This window comes from Photinus pyralis, unplaced genomic scaffold (genome assembly GCF_008802855.1).
Source record: "Photinus pyralis isolate 1611_PpyrPB1 unplaced genomic scaffold, Ppyr1.3 Ppyr1.4_LG7, whole genome shotgun sequence".
Taxonomy (NCBI): Eukaryota; Metazoa; Arthropoda; class Insecta; order Coleoptera; family Lampyridae; genus Photinus; species Photinus pyralis.
The window spans coordinates 95,489-111,381 of NW_022170738.1; the positions used below are offsets into that span (position 1 = coordinate 95,489).

The 15,893-nt window shown below is 39.7% G+C and overlaps 2 protein-coding genes and 1 long non-coding RNA gene across 6 annotated transcripts; all 3 read right to left on the bottom strand.

Moving 5' to 3' along the window:
* Positions 1-1,257: 1,257 nt before the first annotated feature.
* LOC116177092 lies at positions 1,258-2,030 on the bottom strand. The gene is made up of 2 exons (XR_004146603.1): positions 1,764-2,030; positions 1,258-1,710 (listed from the first exon to the last, which is right to left on the bottom strand). It is a non-coding gene; the product is annotated as an uncharacterized LOC116177092 (long non-coding RNA).
* A 4,880-nt stretch (positions 2,031-6,910) lies between these two features.
* LOC116176947 lies at positions 6,911-10,121 on the bottom strand. Of its 2 annotated transcripts, none has more exons than XM_031495790.1 (5): positions 9,946-10,121; positions 9,590-9,889; positions 9,458-9,542; positions 7,656-7,840; positions 6,911-7,603 (listed from the first exon to the last, which is right to left on the bottom strand). In XM_031495790.1, exons 1-5 carry the CDS (start codon positions 10,048-10,050, stop codon positions 6,995-6,997), a joined length of 1,284 nt encoding a protein of 427 aa, XP_031351650.1. In that variant the 5' UTR covers positions 10,051-10,121; the 3' UTR covers positions 6,911-6,994. The 2 variants fall into 2 exon arrangements, with proteins under 2 accessions (XP_031351650.1, XP_031351649.1); XM_031495789.1 differs by lacking the exons at positions 9,458-9,542; positions 9,590-9,889; positions 9,946-10,121 and adding exons at positions 7,918-8,149; positions 8,203-8,430; positions 8,475-8,777.
* Positions 10,122-13,087: 2,966 nt separating this feature from the next.
* Positions 13,088-15,739, bottom strand: LOC116176634 (E3 ubiquitin-protein ligase KCMF1-like). 3 transcript variants are annotated; one of them, XM_031495286.1, is made up of 2 exons: positions 15,341-15,739; positions 13,088-14,196 (listed from the first exon to the last, which is right to left on the bottom strand). In XM_031495286.1, exons 1-2 carry the CDS (start codon positions 15,382-15,384, stop codon positions 13,188-13,190), a joined length of 1,053 nt encoding a protein of 350 aa, XP_031351146.1. In that variant the 5' UTR covers positions 15,385-15,739; the 3' UTR covers positions 13,088-13,187. The 3 variants fall into 3 exon arrangements, with proteins under 3 accessions (XP_031351146.1, XP_031351148.1, XP_031351147.1); XM_031495288.1 differs by lacking the exon at positions 15,341-15,739 and adding an exon at positions 14,411-14,499; XM_031495287.1 differs by lacking the exon at positions 15,341-15,739 and adding an exon at positions 14,335-14,486.
* Positions 15,740-15,893: the final 154 nt, after the last annotated feature.

Below are 15,893 nucleotides of genomic sequence, written 5' to 3' on the forward strand. Positions count from 1 at the left end.
TACTAGTCATGCTTTTTAGCGCATTTTTGCAAATTTATTTGTAAAAAGTAGCTTTTAATCTCACTTTGGCTGGCTGGCTGGCTGGCTGCAAATGTGGGCGCGTAGAAGAACTCTTGTAGAAAGGCAACGGGTGTACGTGTATCTACAAGGCCGTGAAATTTGTCAACCTTAGGGACATGGCTACATGATGTGGGGTTGGCGACATCTGGGCGTCATCCTCGAGCGTAGTATACTAACGTGAAGGTTTTTCAGTTTTTTCCTATCTTCTACTACAGTTTTGGTCCGATTCTTTTCAAATTGGTGTCGTCGGAAAGATGTTGTAAACGCGCACAACTCCTGCGTGGCGGAATTTTGTTTTTTGTCCTAGGGGCGAAATTAACGACCTTTTGCGAGGCGCGCGCGCGCGTCTTCGAGAAGTAGTCAACTTCGGGCGCCTTTTACCTTCCGTTGCGAACTCACGCGGTTTAACGTTTCGTAAATCTCGAATCGCTGTCTCTCTTTCTCGTGTCGCCAATAGAAGCGAATTGCGGGTGAACGGGACGTCGGAAGTGGCTACCGTCAAAGGGAATGTGGTAGCCCCCGACACGATTTTAACTTTAAAAGCGAATTGCGGGTGCACGCGGAAAGTGGGAAACGGTTAGTGAATGTAGTAGCCTTCGACAAGATCTGTTATTGATGGTTGAGTCGAAAGTGGCTAATAGAATACTGATCTGCCACACAAAAATGCGCTGAAGTCCCTTCGATCTCACACGAGGACTTTGAAAATTTTTTTCCTATTCCCGTGGTAATTTCGTGCTTTCGAAGTACACCTTTACACCTTCAAAGAAACCTACGTTCTAAATAATGTCAACCCTCTATTTGCCACTGTGAAACGTAAACTCTCGTTCCCGTGGAAATTTCGGAAAGTGTTTTGCTAAATCAGAAATTCGCGGGAATACATCCAACCATTTCCCAAAGCTGCATTCCATTCTATTAGGAAGGCACAAGAGATACACATTTGTAGAGAACAAGCTATATATACCTAACAGCAAGAATTAAAAACAGAATTCAAGTTCTTCAGAATGCATGTTTCAGATTTGCATTCTATGTACCAAGGGGCATCACATTACTCCGTATTATAATAAATATCGGGAAATTTGTTCATCGTCTATTTAATGTTGTCTATAAGTTATTATTGTATAAACAACCATCCCTGCCTTTAAGTAGGTACGACTGTACGAGAAGTTTAATGAATATAATGCTTCAGTACACTACATGTAAAGTTATTTGTTTAATGTAAGTCTCCTTAACGTGTAAACTTAGCTATATGATAAACTAATGGAGTTACAGAACTTGTAATTTTGGGGGCGGTGAAAACCAGCATGGTGGCCTGTCCCCTTTTGAGATATATGAATTACAATATTGTGTGTTTTACATTTCAATAAATGATCGCCGGGAATCGAACCAAGGCAGGACCGTAGCTAGAGAGTGGCCAGGTGGAGTGGAACTCAGTCCCATCTAGAACGTGGTCTTGCTCCCACTGGAAATTACGGTTAATGGTTCCTTTACAAAAATTACAGGGGAGATATTTATCAAACACTTCTTAGCCACCTCTAGAAAAATACCGGCCACCCCTGCTACTTCGAATCTGGCTACGGGCCTGAACCAGGGCCGCCCATTTTCTGCAAATGATATTCTAGTGACATTTGGCATCGTTGTTCACCATAAAAGCTGTAAAGTCAAGGTGAAACGGATTATGGCGAGGAAATATTGTAGTACGATACCTTTTTGGCCAAACTACCCGATTCAAGTACCTAGTGTCATCTTACTGACAACTGTTGATGCATTATATTTTTCCAGAAATCTTCTTTTTTAATATAACATTTCTAATCAAATGGAAGTAACGAAAACTCCTTAAAAACTATAACGAATACCATGACGTAATTGGTAAAATTGTCAAGGACCGGTAGACCTTCTCGAGCGTCAGAACACGAAAAAATTTGTCCACCGTTTCAGTGTCAACGACAACTTATTGGGTTTATAGCGCCTGATAGTTGGGCATCTTTTCTAACACAAGGAATTGCCATACAATTTAATAAATTCCTAGAATTACAAAAGGTCATGATACCTATGTATTTTCAAATTTATCTACATTTATTACCTACCCATCTTTTTATGTTGTGCGTTTAGGATGGGATCAAACTTTATGCTCTATTTTTTCTCCTCTTCCAATAAATCTCATGAATATCATTGTTGATAGATTCATTGCCTATTGCCTTTACTCTAATTTGAATTGATCTACCAAAACACAATTTGGAAATAGATAAATTTTAGTACGTTTAAAATTAGATTCGAGTTTAGCAGTCTCTCGCCCGTCTTTCTAGCGGGCTTTCAGGTATGCGCCTTCATAAATCACCAACCTTTACCGCAAGGGGAACTCCGATCTACCTGTAACAAAATTCTTTACAAAGTCGCCTAAGTGTTAACGAAATAGGTGTAGATTAAAAAATCTTTGAAAAGTTAACGTTCATTCAGCATACTGCATCTGCGCATACAAACGCGTTTTTCCGTACTTCCCGCCATTTTCTTCCATTTGCTGTGCAACTCGTGACGGAATACGCACGTGGTAAGTTTTATCTGAAGCTTTGTTAGCATAAATTTTTAATTGTGTATACAATATTATCTCTTATCGCATGTGAATTATAATAAATAATATTTATTACTCACGCTAAAATTGTAATCAAATTCTTAACTTTCAGTGTTGAACCTAACCTCAATGTTTATTAATTATAAAAAACTCGTGGTGTAAGCGCGTGTTCCGTCTATTGTTGCACATTCCTTTCATTATTGTGACTAGATCGAACACTCGCCTGTAACGCGAGACAATTCGTCGCCTAAATTTTAAGCACCAACTCGGACACGAGAGAGCGAATCTTCGTATCACAAACTGTCGGATTTATTCTTCTTTGGTGATCTAGTTGTATGAGTATTCGGACCATCATAAAGCTAGTTCAGCAAAGCAGAATGTATTTGACAACTCGACGGTGGTTGACGGGCACCTTCGCCAGCGGCTGCAAGTTTCCAAACTATTAGAGGGTTTCTGGTTTGAAGGAACTTCTGGTGTGATATGTAGTTTAATATATCGTATCACAGCCAGTAGTTACCTACAAAAACGATTCCCTGAATCATCATATTGCAACAATTAAAGGTAATGAAAATAGTTGTTTAATTTTAAGTTTGTCAAGGGCATGCATTATTGTACTAATTTGTTATGTTTTGATACCGAGCTTATATTTACACAGGTAATTGTCAAGTAGAGTTGTTATAGTCGTAAGTTTCATTCAAATGGAACTACTCGATTATTGTATAACGACCTCTATTTGAGGTGACTTGTTAGGCATGCATACGAATTGTACCACATGCTATAACTAACAGAGCGATTAATGTAATAGTGTTACTACTGTATTAATTATGTATGTAAATGTTATATTGTTATACCATTGTGCTGTTATTTAATTATGCAAAAATTCTGTAAGATTGTAATACTCTAAGCATAAATTAAAATCTATCCAACATATTCTTAATTAAAGCATTCTAGATTTTTACTAGCACAAATTTATTATTGTACTCTATAAATTATACCTACTTGTGCATAAATATATGAAATATAACAGAACATTGTTTTTGGACTGTGTGGACTATAGGTGTTTTGTCAATTATTTAGATGAAAGTTGAAAGTGTGTTCTATACGATAGTGAAGTTAAATGATACTGTCATTGGATTAGTTTTCAAGATATATTCTATTGAAAAATGGGCGCTGCTTATGAAGAAACTTAGCCTAGCCACAAACATTGGGATAAAATACATTCCTGTCATGATGAGACTGCCCTCTAAACATTCCTTATTTAATTAGGAATCCAATGATATAAGGCAAAGTATACTTATCATTTGATTGAATTTTGATCTACGTCAAAACGAGTCAGATAGGCTGCAGTTTTTTTGTAGCGCCAACGTTTAAAGAAACCAACTGTGAAAAAGGAAGCAAAAGAACATGATGCGAGACGCTTGGTTAACACTTAAAATGTGCACATTCGTCTTTTGACACCCTATATTACAGAAAACAATGAATTGGAGTGGAGCTTTGAGGGTCAGTTTCTGTGAATTATTTTCGTGTGGGGCTTTTGCTTTATTTTCAATCAGGAATGGCTTCTATTTGATCAATTATTTTCTGTTAATTGTGACTCTTGGATGTTCGTTCATTTGCACACACCTTCAAGTCTTTGCTGCGGTGCCTTACAAATTGATAAACGTAAACGCTGAATCCGCGCTCTGACTGGTTGCCACATATTTTTCCTCGTATTTTTCTATGTTCAGGTTCCGGAACATAAATACTTATCAATTGGTTTTTTTGTAGCCAAAATTCATACCGAAATTGTTATCAATACGTCGTATAATAATTAGGGCCCAGCAAAAAATTTCGCACACAGGCCCGTGGCTAAGTTGTTCCGCCACTGCCACCATGCCATGACCATATAGGTCGCAGAATTCCTCAACAATTTTGTGCTCTTTCATGACGCGAACAATCCTGGGTGCATCAATCCGAATGAAGTATATTGTGCCCAACGAGCACAACTTGGCTGCCACAGTCCTTCAGGAATTGCTGCGCAGCTGGAGGAGGTGACAAGGTTTCAAGAGCAGTGTTATTGTGGACCAATTTATTCCTTCCCTCGGATGATCTTTAGTCCAGTTGCAGCAGAAGCATAATCATGTATGCACAGAGAATTCTTCTTCGCCACACTTTGCTGCAATCTGAAGAATGTAATCAGCGGCAGACAGGCCAGTTGTTTCCAGATCGCGGCTGTGACAAAGCGGCATCCGGGTTGAAGTTCAATTGGTTCCGGGAGCCAGCAAGCTGTAGTTTCAGAAACGGCTACTGTTGCTCCCACATCACGCCCCATTGCTGTCCCCATACCACTGGGATAAGTGAGCCCACCATTCTTCTCCTGTACAGCTGCCACCTGTCTTCCTTTTCAGCTGCGGCCGCCTCCTCTTCACATTAGGCTTGTTCTGCCACTCGGCCTTCTTTTTTGTTCGGTATGGTCATTCACTTGACTTGGCCCGAAATCAGGCGGGAGGAAGTTGTACAGAAGAAGAATATGATGGGCTTCAACCTGGATCTCGCTTTCTGGGAATGCGAGAATCAACAGTACGTCGGACCCTGAAAAACGATTTATCGTTTCACCCCTAAAAAATCCAGGTTTGCCAAGAGTTGTTAGAAGGGGATTATCAACGGCAACGAGTGAATTTTTCATATATAGTACCACAGCAACCAATAATCATCAGAAAAACTAGAACGGGTCGATGCAAAGGGGTAAGCATCGACCTAAGGCTAAGCCTCGGAGACTGCCATCCAAGTCGCATCGCTTAAGAATTAACCAAACAGTTTATACATAGATGGCACTGTATTTAAGAAAACGTGTGCGATGCTGCTAAATACAGGTACCTACAACAAAGACCATGATTAAGTTCAATGGATGCCGACCGTGTCATCTGTGGGCAGAATCTTGGTTAGCGATCTAGCGTCGAGTTGGTAGCGGAGGCCCGCACTTTGGCGAGTTTGTTCTTGGATAAAGACATTATTTCAATATGCTAACACTAGAACATGCACGAGCCACCCAGCCCAGACGATACATAATCAAAAAATGTTCAAAGTCCTCGTGTGAGATCAAAGGGACTTCAGCGCATTTTTGTGTGGCAGATCAGTATTCTATTAGCCACTTTTGACTCAACCATCAATAAAAGATCTTGTTGAAGGCTACTACATTCACTATGTCGGTACCCGCTTCCCACTTTCCTCGTGCACCCGCAATTCACGTTTAAAGTTTTGACTCCACCATCAGTAAAATCTTGGCAGGGGCTACCATATTCCCTTTGTCGGTATCCACTTCCGATGTCCCGTTCCCTTCCAATGCGCGTTTGAAGTTTTGTAAGATAGTGTCGGGGGCTACCACATTCCCTTTGACGGTACCCACCTCCGACTTCCCGTTCACCCGCAATTCGCGTTTGAAGATTTCACTCCACCATCAGTTAGATCGTGTCGGAGGCTACCACATTTCCTTCTTCGGTGCATACTTATATTACACCCACATTTTGGTGGATTTCGCTAAAAACCTTCCACAAGATACTATTTAATTTTTGGGGCACTTCTCATTGCTCGAGCTTTTGTTGGCGACACGAGAAAGAGAGACAGAGATTCGAGATTTACGAAACGTTAAACCGCGTGAAAAAATTCGCAACGGACGGTAAAAGGCGCCCGAAGTTGACTACCTATTGAAGACGCGCGCGCGCGCCTTGAAAAGGTCGTTAATTTCGCCCCTAGGACAAAAAACAAAATTCCGCCACGCAGGAGTTGTGCGCGTTTACATGATTTTTCCAACGACACCAATTTGAAAATAATCGGACCAAAACTGTAGTAGAAGTTAGGAAAAAACTGAAAAACCTTCACATTAGTAAACTACGCTCGAGGAAGGCGCCCAGATGTCGCCAACCCCACATCATGTAGCCCTGTCCCTAAGGTTGACAAATTACACGGCCTGGTAGATACACGTACACCCGTTGCCTTTCTACAAGAGTTCTTCTAGGCGCCCACATTTGCTGCCAGCCAGTCAGCCAAAGTGAGATTAAAAGCTACTTTTTACAAATAAATTTGCAAAAATGTGTTAAAAAGTGGTAACATTACATATGATATGGCACTGGCTATGCCAAATTTAAATTTCAGTTCATAAATGGCCGAGATGCCAAAAGGACGCTGTAAATGTTGAATAGATTAGACTCAACTGGATTATATACTAAGTTTGAATTTTATGCAATTAGGTTCGCAACTAACGGAGATGGAAAAAAGACCTACCTTATTTTGTGGCCTACATTGTCAAATACATAAAACATTTACTTAAAACAAAACATCAATTACAAAATGAATTTGTTCATAAAAAAGTGTATATAGTCAATTCGCAGATCATTTCGTAGATTCCGATGCGTACCAGGACAATGGTTCAACATAAATTATTAGACTATCGTCACTTTCCACGTATCTTTCTACCCCAACAATGCTAACACTTCGTGACGCTTTTGGTGTAATTATGGTAGATTCTGCTGGATCGAACAGATTCGAGTCCTCCGCCTTGACATAAGTTACCTTTTTGACTTTCTGCCCAGAATTGTCCTTCGTTTCCTTCTCCGTTTCCACTGGTATAACATCGCTGAGTGACTGAGTGAGCGAGTTCAATTTAAAGATAATTTTTAGGTAGTCGTCTTCCATGGTTGATGGTAGTTTGGTGTCTCCAGTAAGATCTTTGCTCATCAGCGAGCAGATGTGTGGATCATCACAAAACTCGCAGCAAATCGCCGCACTTTTCTCAGTGTCATTCGGTTTATCTTCCGGTTGGTCGGTCTTGTGAAGGCGATTTTGTAACTCTTCCATAAATTCTTTCGTTTGTTCGTCTAGACGTTCTCTACATACGCAGTGCTCGTACGAACAAATTGGACATTGTTCTATCGGTGATAGATCTAGAAGCGGCTCCATTTGGCAGCTTTGAGATTTAGATCCGCTGCATAGACCGTAATCCTAAAAGAAAAATGTTTAGGACTGCACAAAAATGGTACGATTATTTATTTACTGATGATGCATCTTTCGGTTGCTGTTGATTTTCGACAATGGCAATGTCACCTTGGAACTCTTCTTCGGCTTTTTCGACGTGGGCAGTTTCTCTCTGGGGAATGTCTTGTGATTCGCGGTATAGGGGACTGTCGTCGTGTATTTGCTCCTCTCCTTTCAATTCTCTTGATGTGCCACGAATTTGACCTAAAACACAATTGCAGAGATCAAAAGAGGTAGATACGTTGCTTGTGGACAATTTGTTTGAATCGTAAAAAATATACCTAAACCTTCACCAGGCCCCAACTCACTGGAATGGAGTTTTAATTTGTCAAGCACTTCGGTACTTTCTGATTTAGGCTTCTTCGGTGTTTGTGGTTTCCAGTCATTTAATTTTATTAGGTCTTTTGCATCAAGTTCTTCGGTGCCATCAAGAGCGGTTTGACTTCTTTTTGACTTTGATGCGCATGTTTGTGTGAGATCGCAAAAATGGCACTGGCGTCCGTTAGCAACAAGCTATCAATGTAAGGTGTCAATAGAATTTTAAATATTAATCTTTCCCAAATTACTGCGACTTGGTCCATCTTCTGCTTTTTCATTTCCATTAATGCGTTATACCAAGCATATTCTTCAGATCGTTCTGAATTGGTAGACTCGCTTCTTTCACTCCCTACTGTGCTTTGTCTCTCACGGATGGTGGACCTCACTGGCTGTATTTCCTTGTGCTCATCAATTGCTTTCCAAAATGCGATTATTTTGTCTGTGTCCTTATTGCATTCGCTTTCAAATGTGTAGCACTAAACAACAAAGCTGCATTCGTGGCGTTTAAAGCTTGATCTACCTTAATTAAAGATTCTCCGGATCGCACACTGTCCAAGCGTCCATCAAACGTGTTCGGTTCAGACTCGGGACCTTCCTGGTCAATATCAGCAAACACACTTGAATGAGTCACGGTGTTGAGGTTAATATTGGGACAAGAATTCTTTTTGACATCTTCAGTACTTCTGATTATATTTTTCCCTTTTCTCTCGATATGAATGTATCTATCAGTATTACTAATAGGATGAATTTTAATATTATTATATTGATCCATTCCGTAATGTGACGTCTATTGCTAAATATATAACAAAAAATAGTTGCCATGGCTATTAGAGCAAAACTTTAAAAATCAACAGTTACCATTCATTCATACTCAACCTTTTTTTGCAGGAGACTTATATTAAGAGTTTAATTCGCCACTTTTTTGTTACCCCTACAATAATCATTTTGATGAAGTTTTCTGAAACGGAAGATATGCATTATAGAGGAAGAGATCCACGTCTCTATTCGCGATTCAGAGGCGCTGGGTGGTGTAATTTATTTCTTCGGTGAGTCTCACCACCTTTTTCGGGAGACTTTGCCGATCTCGTGGTTTTAATAATAGGTACTACATGGTACGTAGGTACTACTCGATTGCTTATCGAATTTTCTCTCAAAAATCATTTCAATATATTCATCCTCCGTTTCAACGGTGGATGCCTCATTGGTATGAAATATAGGATAACGCTTTCGTCTGCGCAGCTAGTGCAGTAATAATTTGCAGTTGGGCCTTTTGCTTCGACCCTCGTCATTGTCATGCACGATTTATCTTTTCGCAGGCGCCCTAATTCGTAATGCAACTCGTCAAGAAACCTTTTTGTTCCAGCTTCTAAGTTACCGTGGCAAAGGCATCAAGAATTAAATTTGCAGAATGAGTTTGTATCTAGAAATGGTGAAATGTGTGCGAGAAGAAGTGCTCCTTTATTTCGACCCTCAGTCTGTGATGTAACACAACGCTTTACTTACCATTATCAGTAGTAGTGAGAAGGCTGATACTCCCTTTTGACGAAGTAGTGGTAACTTCCGAAATAGGTGGGATGGAAATGTCCATCTAAAAAGTAAAAAATACATCTGTGGATTTAAAAAAGGAGACTCAACATTTTTTTGCTCTGTTTCTCTTTCTTGTGTCGTATCAGGCAGATCTTCTTTGTTTGATGTGCATGATTTACTACCGCGTAGTAGCAGTTCCTGACTTGTCTCCCGAGGTAAAGACATGGTCCGGTCCATATCACCAATTGAACGTTTAACCTGATTTTTTGGAATGGATTTTGATCTCCAGCTATTTAATTTCACAATCTCATTGTACTCCTCACTATTCAGTTGATTTTCTTTTACATGCAATGGACACTGTGGAACCTTAATGTAGCACAGTTTACAAATAGGTCCGGAGGCAGCTAGCTGAAATAACAAGATTTAATTGTCATTTGCTGTGACATTACTAGATCGTGTCTTACTGCAACTTTGTCCATGCCCCTTTTCTGCAGATCGACAAGTGTGTGATACCAAAACAATTTGTCAGTTTGTTTAGAAATTTTGTTATCTGTTTTACTACGTTTCATCGTCAATATTTCTACATATTCACCGTACCTAATAATTACCGACCCCCTCCCAAAAAGATTTATGTATATTGAAACTACCTATAGTTACCTAGTGACTGACCGAATTACACCACCTGTGATTAGGTCAACTAGGCCTCTAAGTATATGTTTAAGCATCTGCAACGGCAGTTGCTTTGTTCATAATCCTGTAAATTTAAACATGAAAAGGGGGTCGTGCTTGCAAACGGTCCGGTCGTTCTGAATTTGTTATACCTATGTCATTAGGACCTAAACCAACAATAAAAAACCAGATTTGCAATTTCCAAAGTGCTGTGCGATCGGCGGTATATCCAAAAAACCATGAAATTTTCGGACTTTCTTCAGTTTTTACTCAATTCTCAATTTCATGAGGTGTAATTGCGGTCCTCATTATGGTGTCCATTTCCGCAAATAATTGTGCCAATCTTTCGGACTGAACTTCAGTTCTTTTAATAAAATTACATGGGAGTAACATTTCCTTTTCTGTAACCAGTAGTCTTTTAGTCCAGAACTTTCGCTTCACTCTTTTTTATTACTTTCGCCGACAGCTAACGATAATCCAACAACAGCAAGAACGTCATCTGTCGACGCCATTTTTGCGTGAAACTGACGTGCCTTAAGGCTGACCTTCGTCATAGAGTATCATACTCTATGCCTTCGTATATTCCGTAGTGTGGGGACCCCCTATAATTTAGGTTCACCTCAAAGCCCGTCGCCTCGAGGCCGGAATGGGACATTTCATTGCCGCCACTTCATTGCCGGGCCAACTCTTTGCAGACCCATCTCATTGCCGATCCAACTAATTGCCGACCATATCATTGCCGTGCCAACTCATAGCCAGTAAGAATTGGTTATAGTCCTGGTTTAGGTGAAGGCACATAATCTTAGGTAAAGAATCCAATAGGTAATGGTTTCCGCGGTAAATTCGCGTTTATTGTTTACAAAGTCAATTCCCCTAAAATAAGTCGTGACCAACCCCTCGCAAAAACCTCGAAATCTCGACTTTTTCTGCTGTGGGTGAAACAAGGGGCAAATTCTCTCTTTTAAGTCATCCTTCCCGCTCTCCATAGTGTTTCTTGACAAATTAACTGGCTGTATCTAGAGCAATAAAAACTTTTATCCAGTGCGCTACAATATTAATACATACACGACGATAACTGCCGATTTCATGTAACTGGCGACGAACTGGCCGGCGATGAATCGGCCGGTGGTGAACTGGGTCAGGCGCTGAAACGGCGGCGTTGAACCGGCGGCGCTGAAACGTCCCATTCTGCTAGAACAGGGCTGCACAACAGGTCTCAAATTTCATTCTATAACCAATTCTTACTGGCTATGAGTTGGCACGGCAATGATATGGTTGGCAATTAGTTGGATCGGCAATAAGATGGGTCTGCAGAGAGTTGGCTCGGCAATGATGTGGCGGTCTAGAAATGGCGGCAATGAAGTGGCGGCAATGAAATGTCCTAGACCGCCTCGAGGCATGCCTTCGGTTTTTCCGTTGCGTATGGAGCCGCCTTAGGAAGGAATCACCAGAGCTTTCGATTGGCTTTCCATAGGTATACGTTCTAGACATTAATCAGGGAGCTCTAGTCCTTTTCCTTCGTGAAAAAGCCTTAAAAGATCGGGAAAAGGGCCTTGAAATTTTTTTGAACGCGTTTCAATGCATTTTAGAGCAATGGTGATCTTGAACAAGTCTTCTAAGTTACGTATTTCCAAAACACTAAGCTTTACACTTCTTTCCAGTGCTTTTTAGAATTACCCTGTCAGGGGCATAGAATTAAGCTCTAGAAAGGGTCAACAAATATTTAAAACTTCCTTTTCCTGGGCTGCTTACTAGATCCACCAAAAATTAAAGTAAAAGTAAAAAGGGCGGGAGAATTTTGGGGAAAAATTTCAATAGCAATCGACAACATGAAAAAGGGCGGGAGATTGAAAAATCCGGGTGAGTGGAAAAAGGGTCGCGGAGATTCCAGACATAATCGGTTTACATGGTAAAGAATATAGCAGGGGAAACAGACATATCTTATCTTACCTATATCATCTGTGTAGCGGATGCCTTAACTATAACCAAAGATTATATAACGTATACTCTTTGCTATAACTAACATATAAAACATGCATGAATACACTGCAGAAATACATAGCAGAATAGAAAAATCCATCATATACCTATACCTAGATGAAAACCATAGAAAATATCCCTCTCAGCACTAGGTACTGATAATATATGTAAGGTGGTGAAGATGGGGGGAAGTCCTAGTCCAGTAGGCATTAAGGTGGTAAGCCAAATGAAACCATAGAAAATACGTATTAAATATAGGAGTTACAATAAGAGCACCAGAAATTTATAGCGATAACTGGTAGAACCGAAAATCATAGTCCTGGAGAGAAACAGTAAAGACATACTTGGTAGGTATGCATCCATTAGATGTATTATCTATTTATGAATTATATCCCATTATATCACATTTTTAGTAAAAATGGGCAAGTATCTCACTCTCACATTATAATCACAATATTTTTGACATACAAAGCTCAAATTTATTACACAGATCAATGAATATAGAGTACTTATTCATTGACATAGATAGAGGCCATGACAGGAAAGAAGTGATGAACTTTGGAGGTCAACTCCTGAGGTAGAGAGCACTAAACGCATGTTCGTGCTATACTTATGACTTTGTGTGAATTTATTAATGTTTGCATACCATTTTAGGTGAAAAAAATTTATCTAGCAGAAATTTTGTGTACAGCCAAAAATAATTAATAAATTCAGAGGTCCTTTTAAAGTGGTTTTGCACATACAATTAAAAATAGCATTCGTGATTACAACTTGAACCAAAAGTAATTACCTTTTACCAATCTTAATAACCTACGTCCTACATAATTGGTTGCAAAATAGCACATTTGAAAATACTGATCATCCACTGGCGCGAGTGTGACGTACTATTACTGGTGCTTATTTTAAAAAATGGCTCTACTCTACTGATTATACCAGCCCAAATACTGCTAGATTCAGTACCAAAAATAAATACTTAGAAAGTATGTTTATTAAAATAACTAACTGAGATAATGCTGAATTGGAAATACAAGAAATAAGTAACATGAGATTTACCACATTAGGGTAGTATAGTGGATAAGATCATCTGCTGAACAAACCGGCTACGTTCTGCTCGGACAGTTTCAGACACATTCTGAGAAGAGTGCTCCTCGAGCAGTTTTGGCAGTATAAAGCTTGAGGGTGAGGATGAAGTCAATTGAGCGGCCGGTGCAGGCAAAATCAGTGAAGGCTTTAATGTCAACTCAGATGATTCCGGATTGGTTGACATCTTTACGGTTGTATGATTTTGGAGCTGTCGACGAGAAGCTCGACCTCGTTGAAGCATGGTTGTGTAAGCTTGCTGACGTTCTAATTGCAGTTGCATTTCGAGCTGCTGAAGTTGCGAGGACGTGCTGTTGTTGGCAGTGGTCGCATTGTTCGCTGTACGCCGCACGCTGGATAATTGGGATAACAGCTCTGCAATTGGATCTATCGAGTCCCACGATGAGAGTGATAAGGATGACAAGGCGTTGCTGCTGCTGAAAGGTCGACGAGATGAACTTTGTGCAGATCGACCTCTGAGACCACCGCGGCCTGGAGGGCGTCTGGCACGGGCAGTGAATGATTCATCGAGATACGAGATTAATTCTCTGGGACCTGTCCGATGCTCTAACGTTAAATGGCCCGCAAAATCATCAGTCATTAGATTTGGATCACCACCCGGAGTAACGGCGCAGATTGGACATACAACCTCTAAGGATGTGTCTGCATGATCCGCTGCCACATGCTCTTGCAATGTGCTCTCTGTGAATCCCATCCGTCCACACAAGGGGCAAGTATATGATTGTGGTTGATCTGTATTCGCCAACGTTTCACCACTATAATATAGACTAAAATCGGCCTTAGTCAAAATACACTGCATTGCGTGGTTTGCACTGTGCCTGGATGTTGTCGTTCCTGCTTCGTAGCATGTGGAACACAAATCGTAATCGTAACAAATTAGACATTTGAATCTACGACCGTGAAAATTTCCTTTCAAGCAAGAGTCACAGCTCACTCCTTCGTGACGGTCCATATCCACCTGCTTTCTGCAAGAAAAATGAGAAAATATTTTAAGAAATCCAATGGGATTGTAAAGAAAGCAAACAATGCACTCGCCATAAATTATTATAGTGGTTAGTGGCCCTTTTCATTAATAAGGCAAATTTAATAACAAATACACTAACTTTTGGCTTATGTCGGTTTTTTCATAATTTATTAATTTTATTACACCGTTTAATATACACCCTTTACGAAACTTACTGTTATGGAATGTAAATAAGCAAAAATAAAGTATATAAATCAATTCTTGAAAAGGGGGGTTAAGTTGTTGTGATTCCGTTACGGACAACGGTAGCCGATAACGGACTTCAGTGGCGGATCAAATAATTATAAGAAGGGTATATTATTTATTGTTTCTTAAAGAATTTAAAGAATTATTTAAAGAAGGGCCATTTATATATGCATGTTCTTTTAATATCTTTTAATAATAATAATAATGTTTGTTTGTTATGCTGAACAGTTATAACGGGCGATCAAAAATGAGTTGCTGTCGAGTCGCTTTTGGAAGTTCAAGTTAAGTACGATTTCCCATGTAAACAAAAATTCCAAAGGTAACTCGACAGCAACGCATAGTATTATTTTATGTGTTCACGTTAAAGTAAATTATCATTGTGATGTTGGCCTGAATGTTTTTTTTATTAATCGTTTCTTTCGTGGAGAAACCGCATACAGCCTACTTATGTTTCTTTTTCATTACATGTGGACTGCTATTGTGTCTTAGTAATACGAGAAAGAGGGTCCTCTAATTAACTTTTTTTAGGTTATTATTGTTAACGATAAAATATTATACGTTAAGATGGGTATGATTAAGCGTAATTCTGTTCAAACAAAGACTACGTATCAATTAAATATCAATTAAACGTTTTGTATAAAAATGAGAATACCTAATATCCTCTGGTAAATGGTATGCCGTATGGTATTGTATTTTCTGGCGTAAACAAGCAAATTTCAATTCAAGAAAGACTGAACATAAATTACTGAAAACTTATTCAAGGTCTCCCAGAAAATCGTCAAATTGCCAAGCCGGAAACAGAATCCTGTTGATGCCATCGCTCGCCCAAACCTCAGTATAGGCAGTGAGCGTGTTCTCGCCTTTCTTGAACAGCAATTACCATCCTTATTGGTACCTACCTTCCAGGGACCAAAGCACTTTGCACACTTCCAGTGTGTTCCATAACCCAAATTGAACTGGATTAGAGCTCACGGAGTATGCAATATCTGAACGTGTCATGACGGCCAATACATGAAAGTTCCGATCAATTGCCGATATGCAACATTTAGCAGATCCCCATTCGCCGCCATTCCTCGCCGTTGGGTCTCGACACAGGCTGCTGCACAGACTTTGGGTTCTCTGCTAAATCAGCGCAATTCGTTGAAGTTCCAGCAGAACTTTTGGGGTAGGATTCAAAGATTATACGAACATTTAAAATAAATACGCGAGTTAGAGGTTTTCTTGATGAGAGTGCAATCAAATTTCAAAACGATTTTCAAAATCATTCAAAAAAAGGAAATTTTGAACATATTTTACTATTGTAAGACGATTCCAAAAAACTCTCCTAAGAATTTGCAAAAAGTCTCCACCTTAAATTCAAAGGAAATATTGTAATATTTTCAAAAGATCTAGGAAATTTTGCGTGAAAACGTAATTTACAGATTTTAGACACTTCTAAGAGCCAAAAGAGAA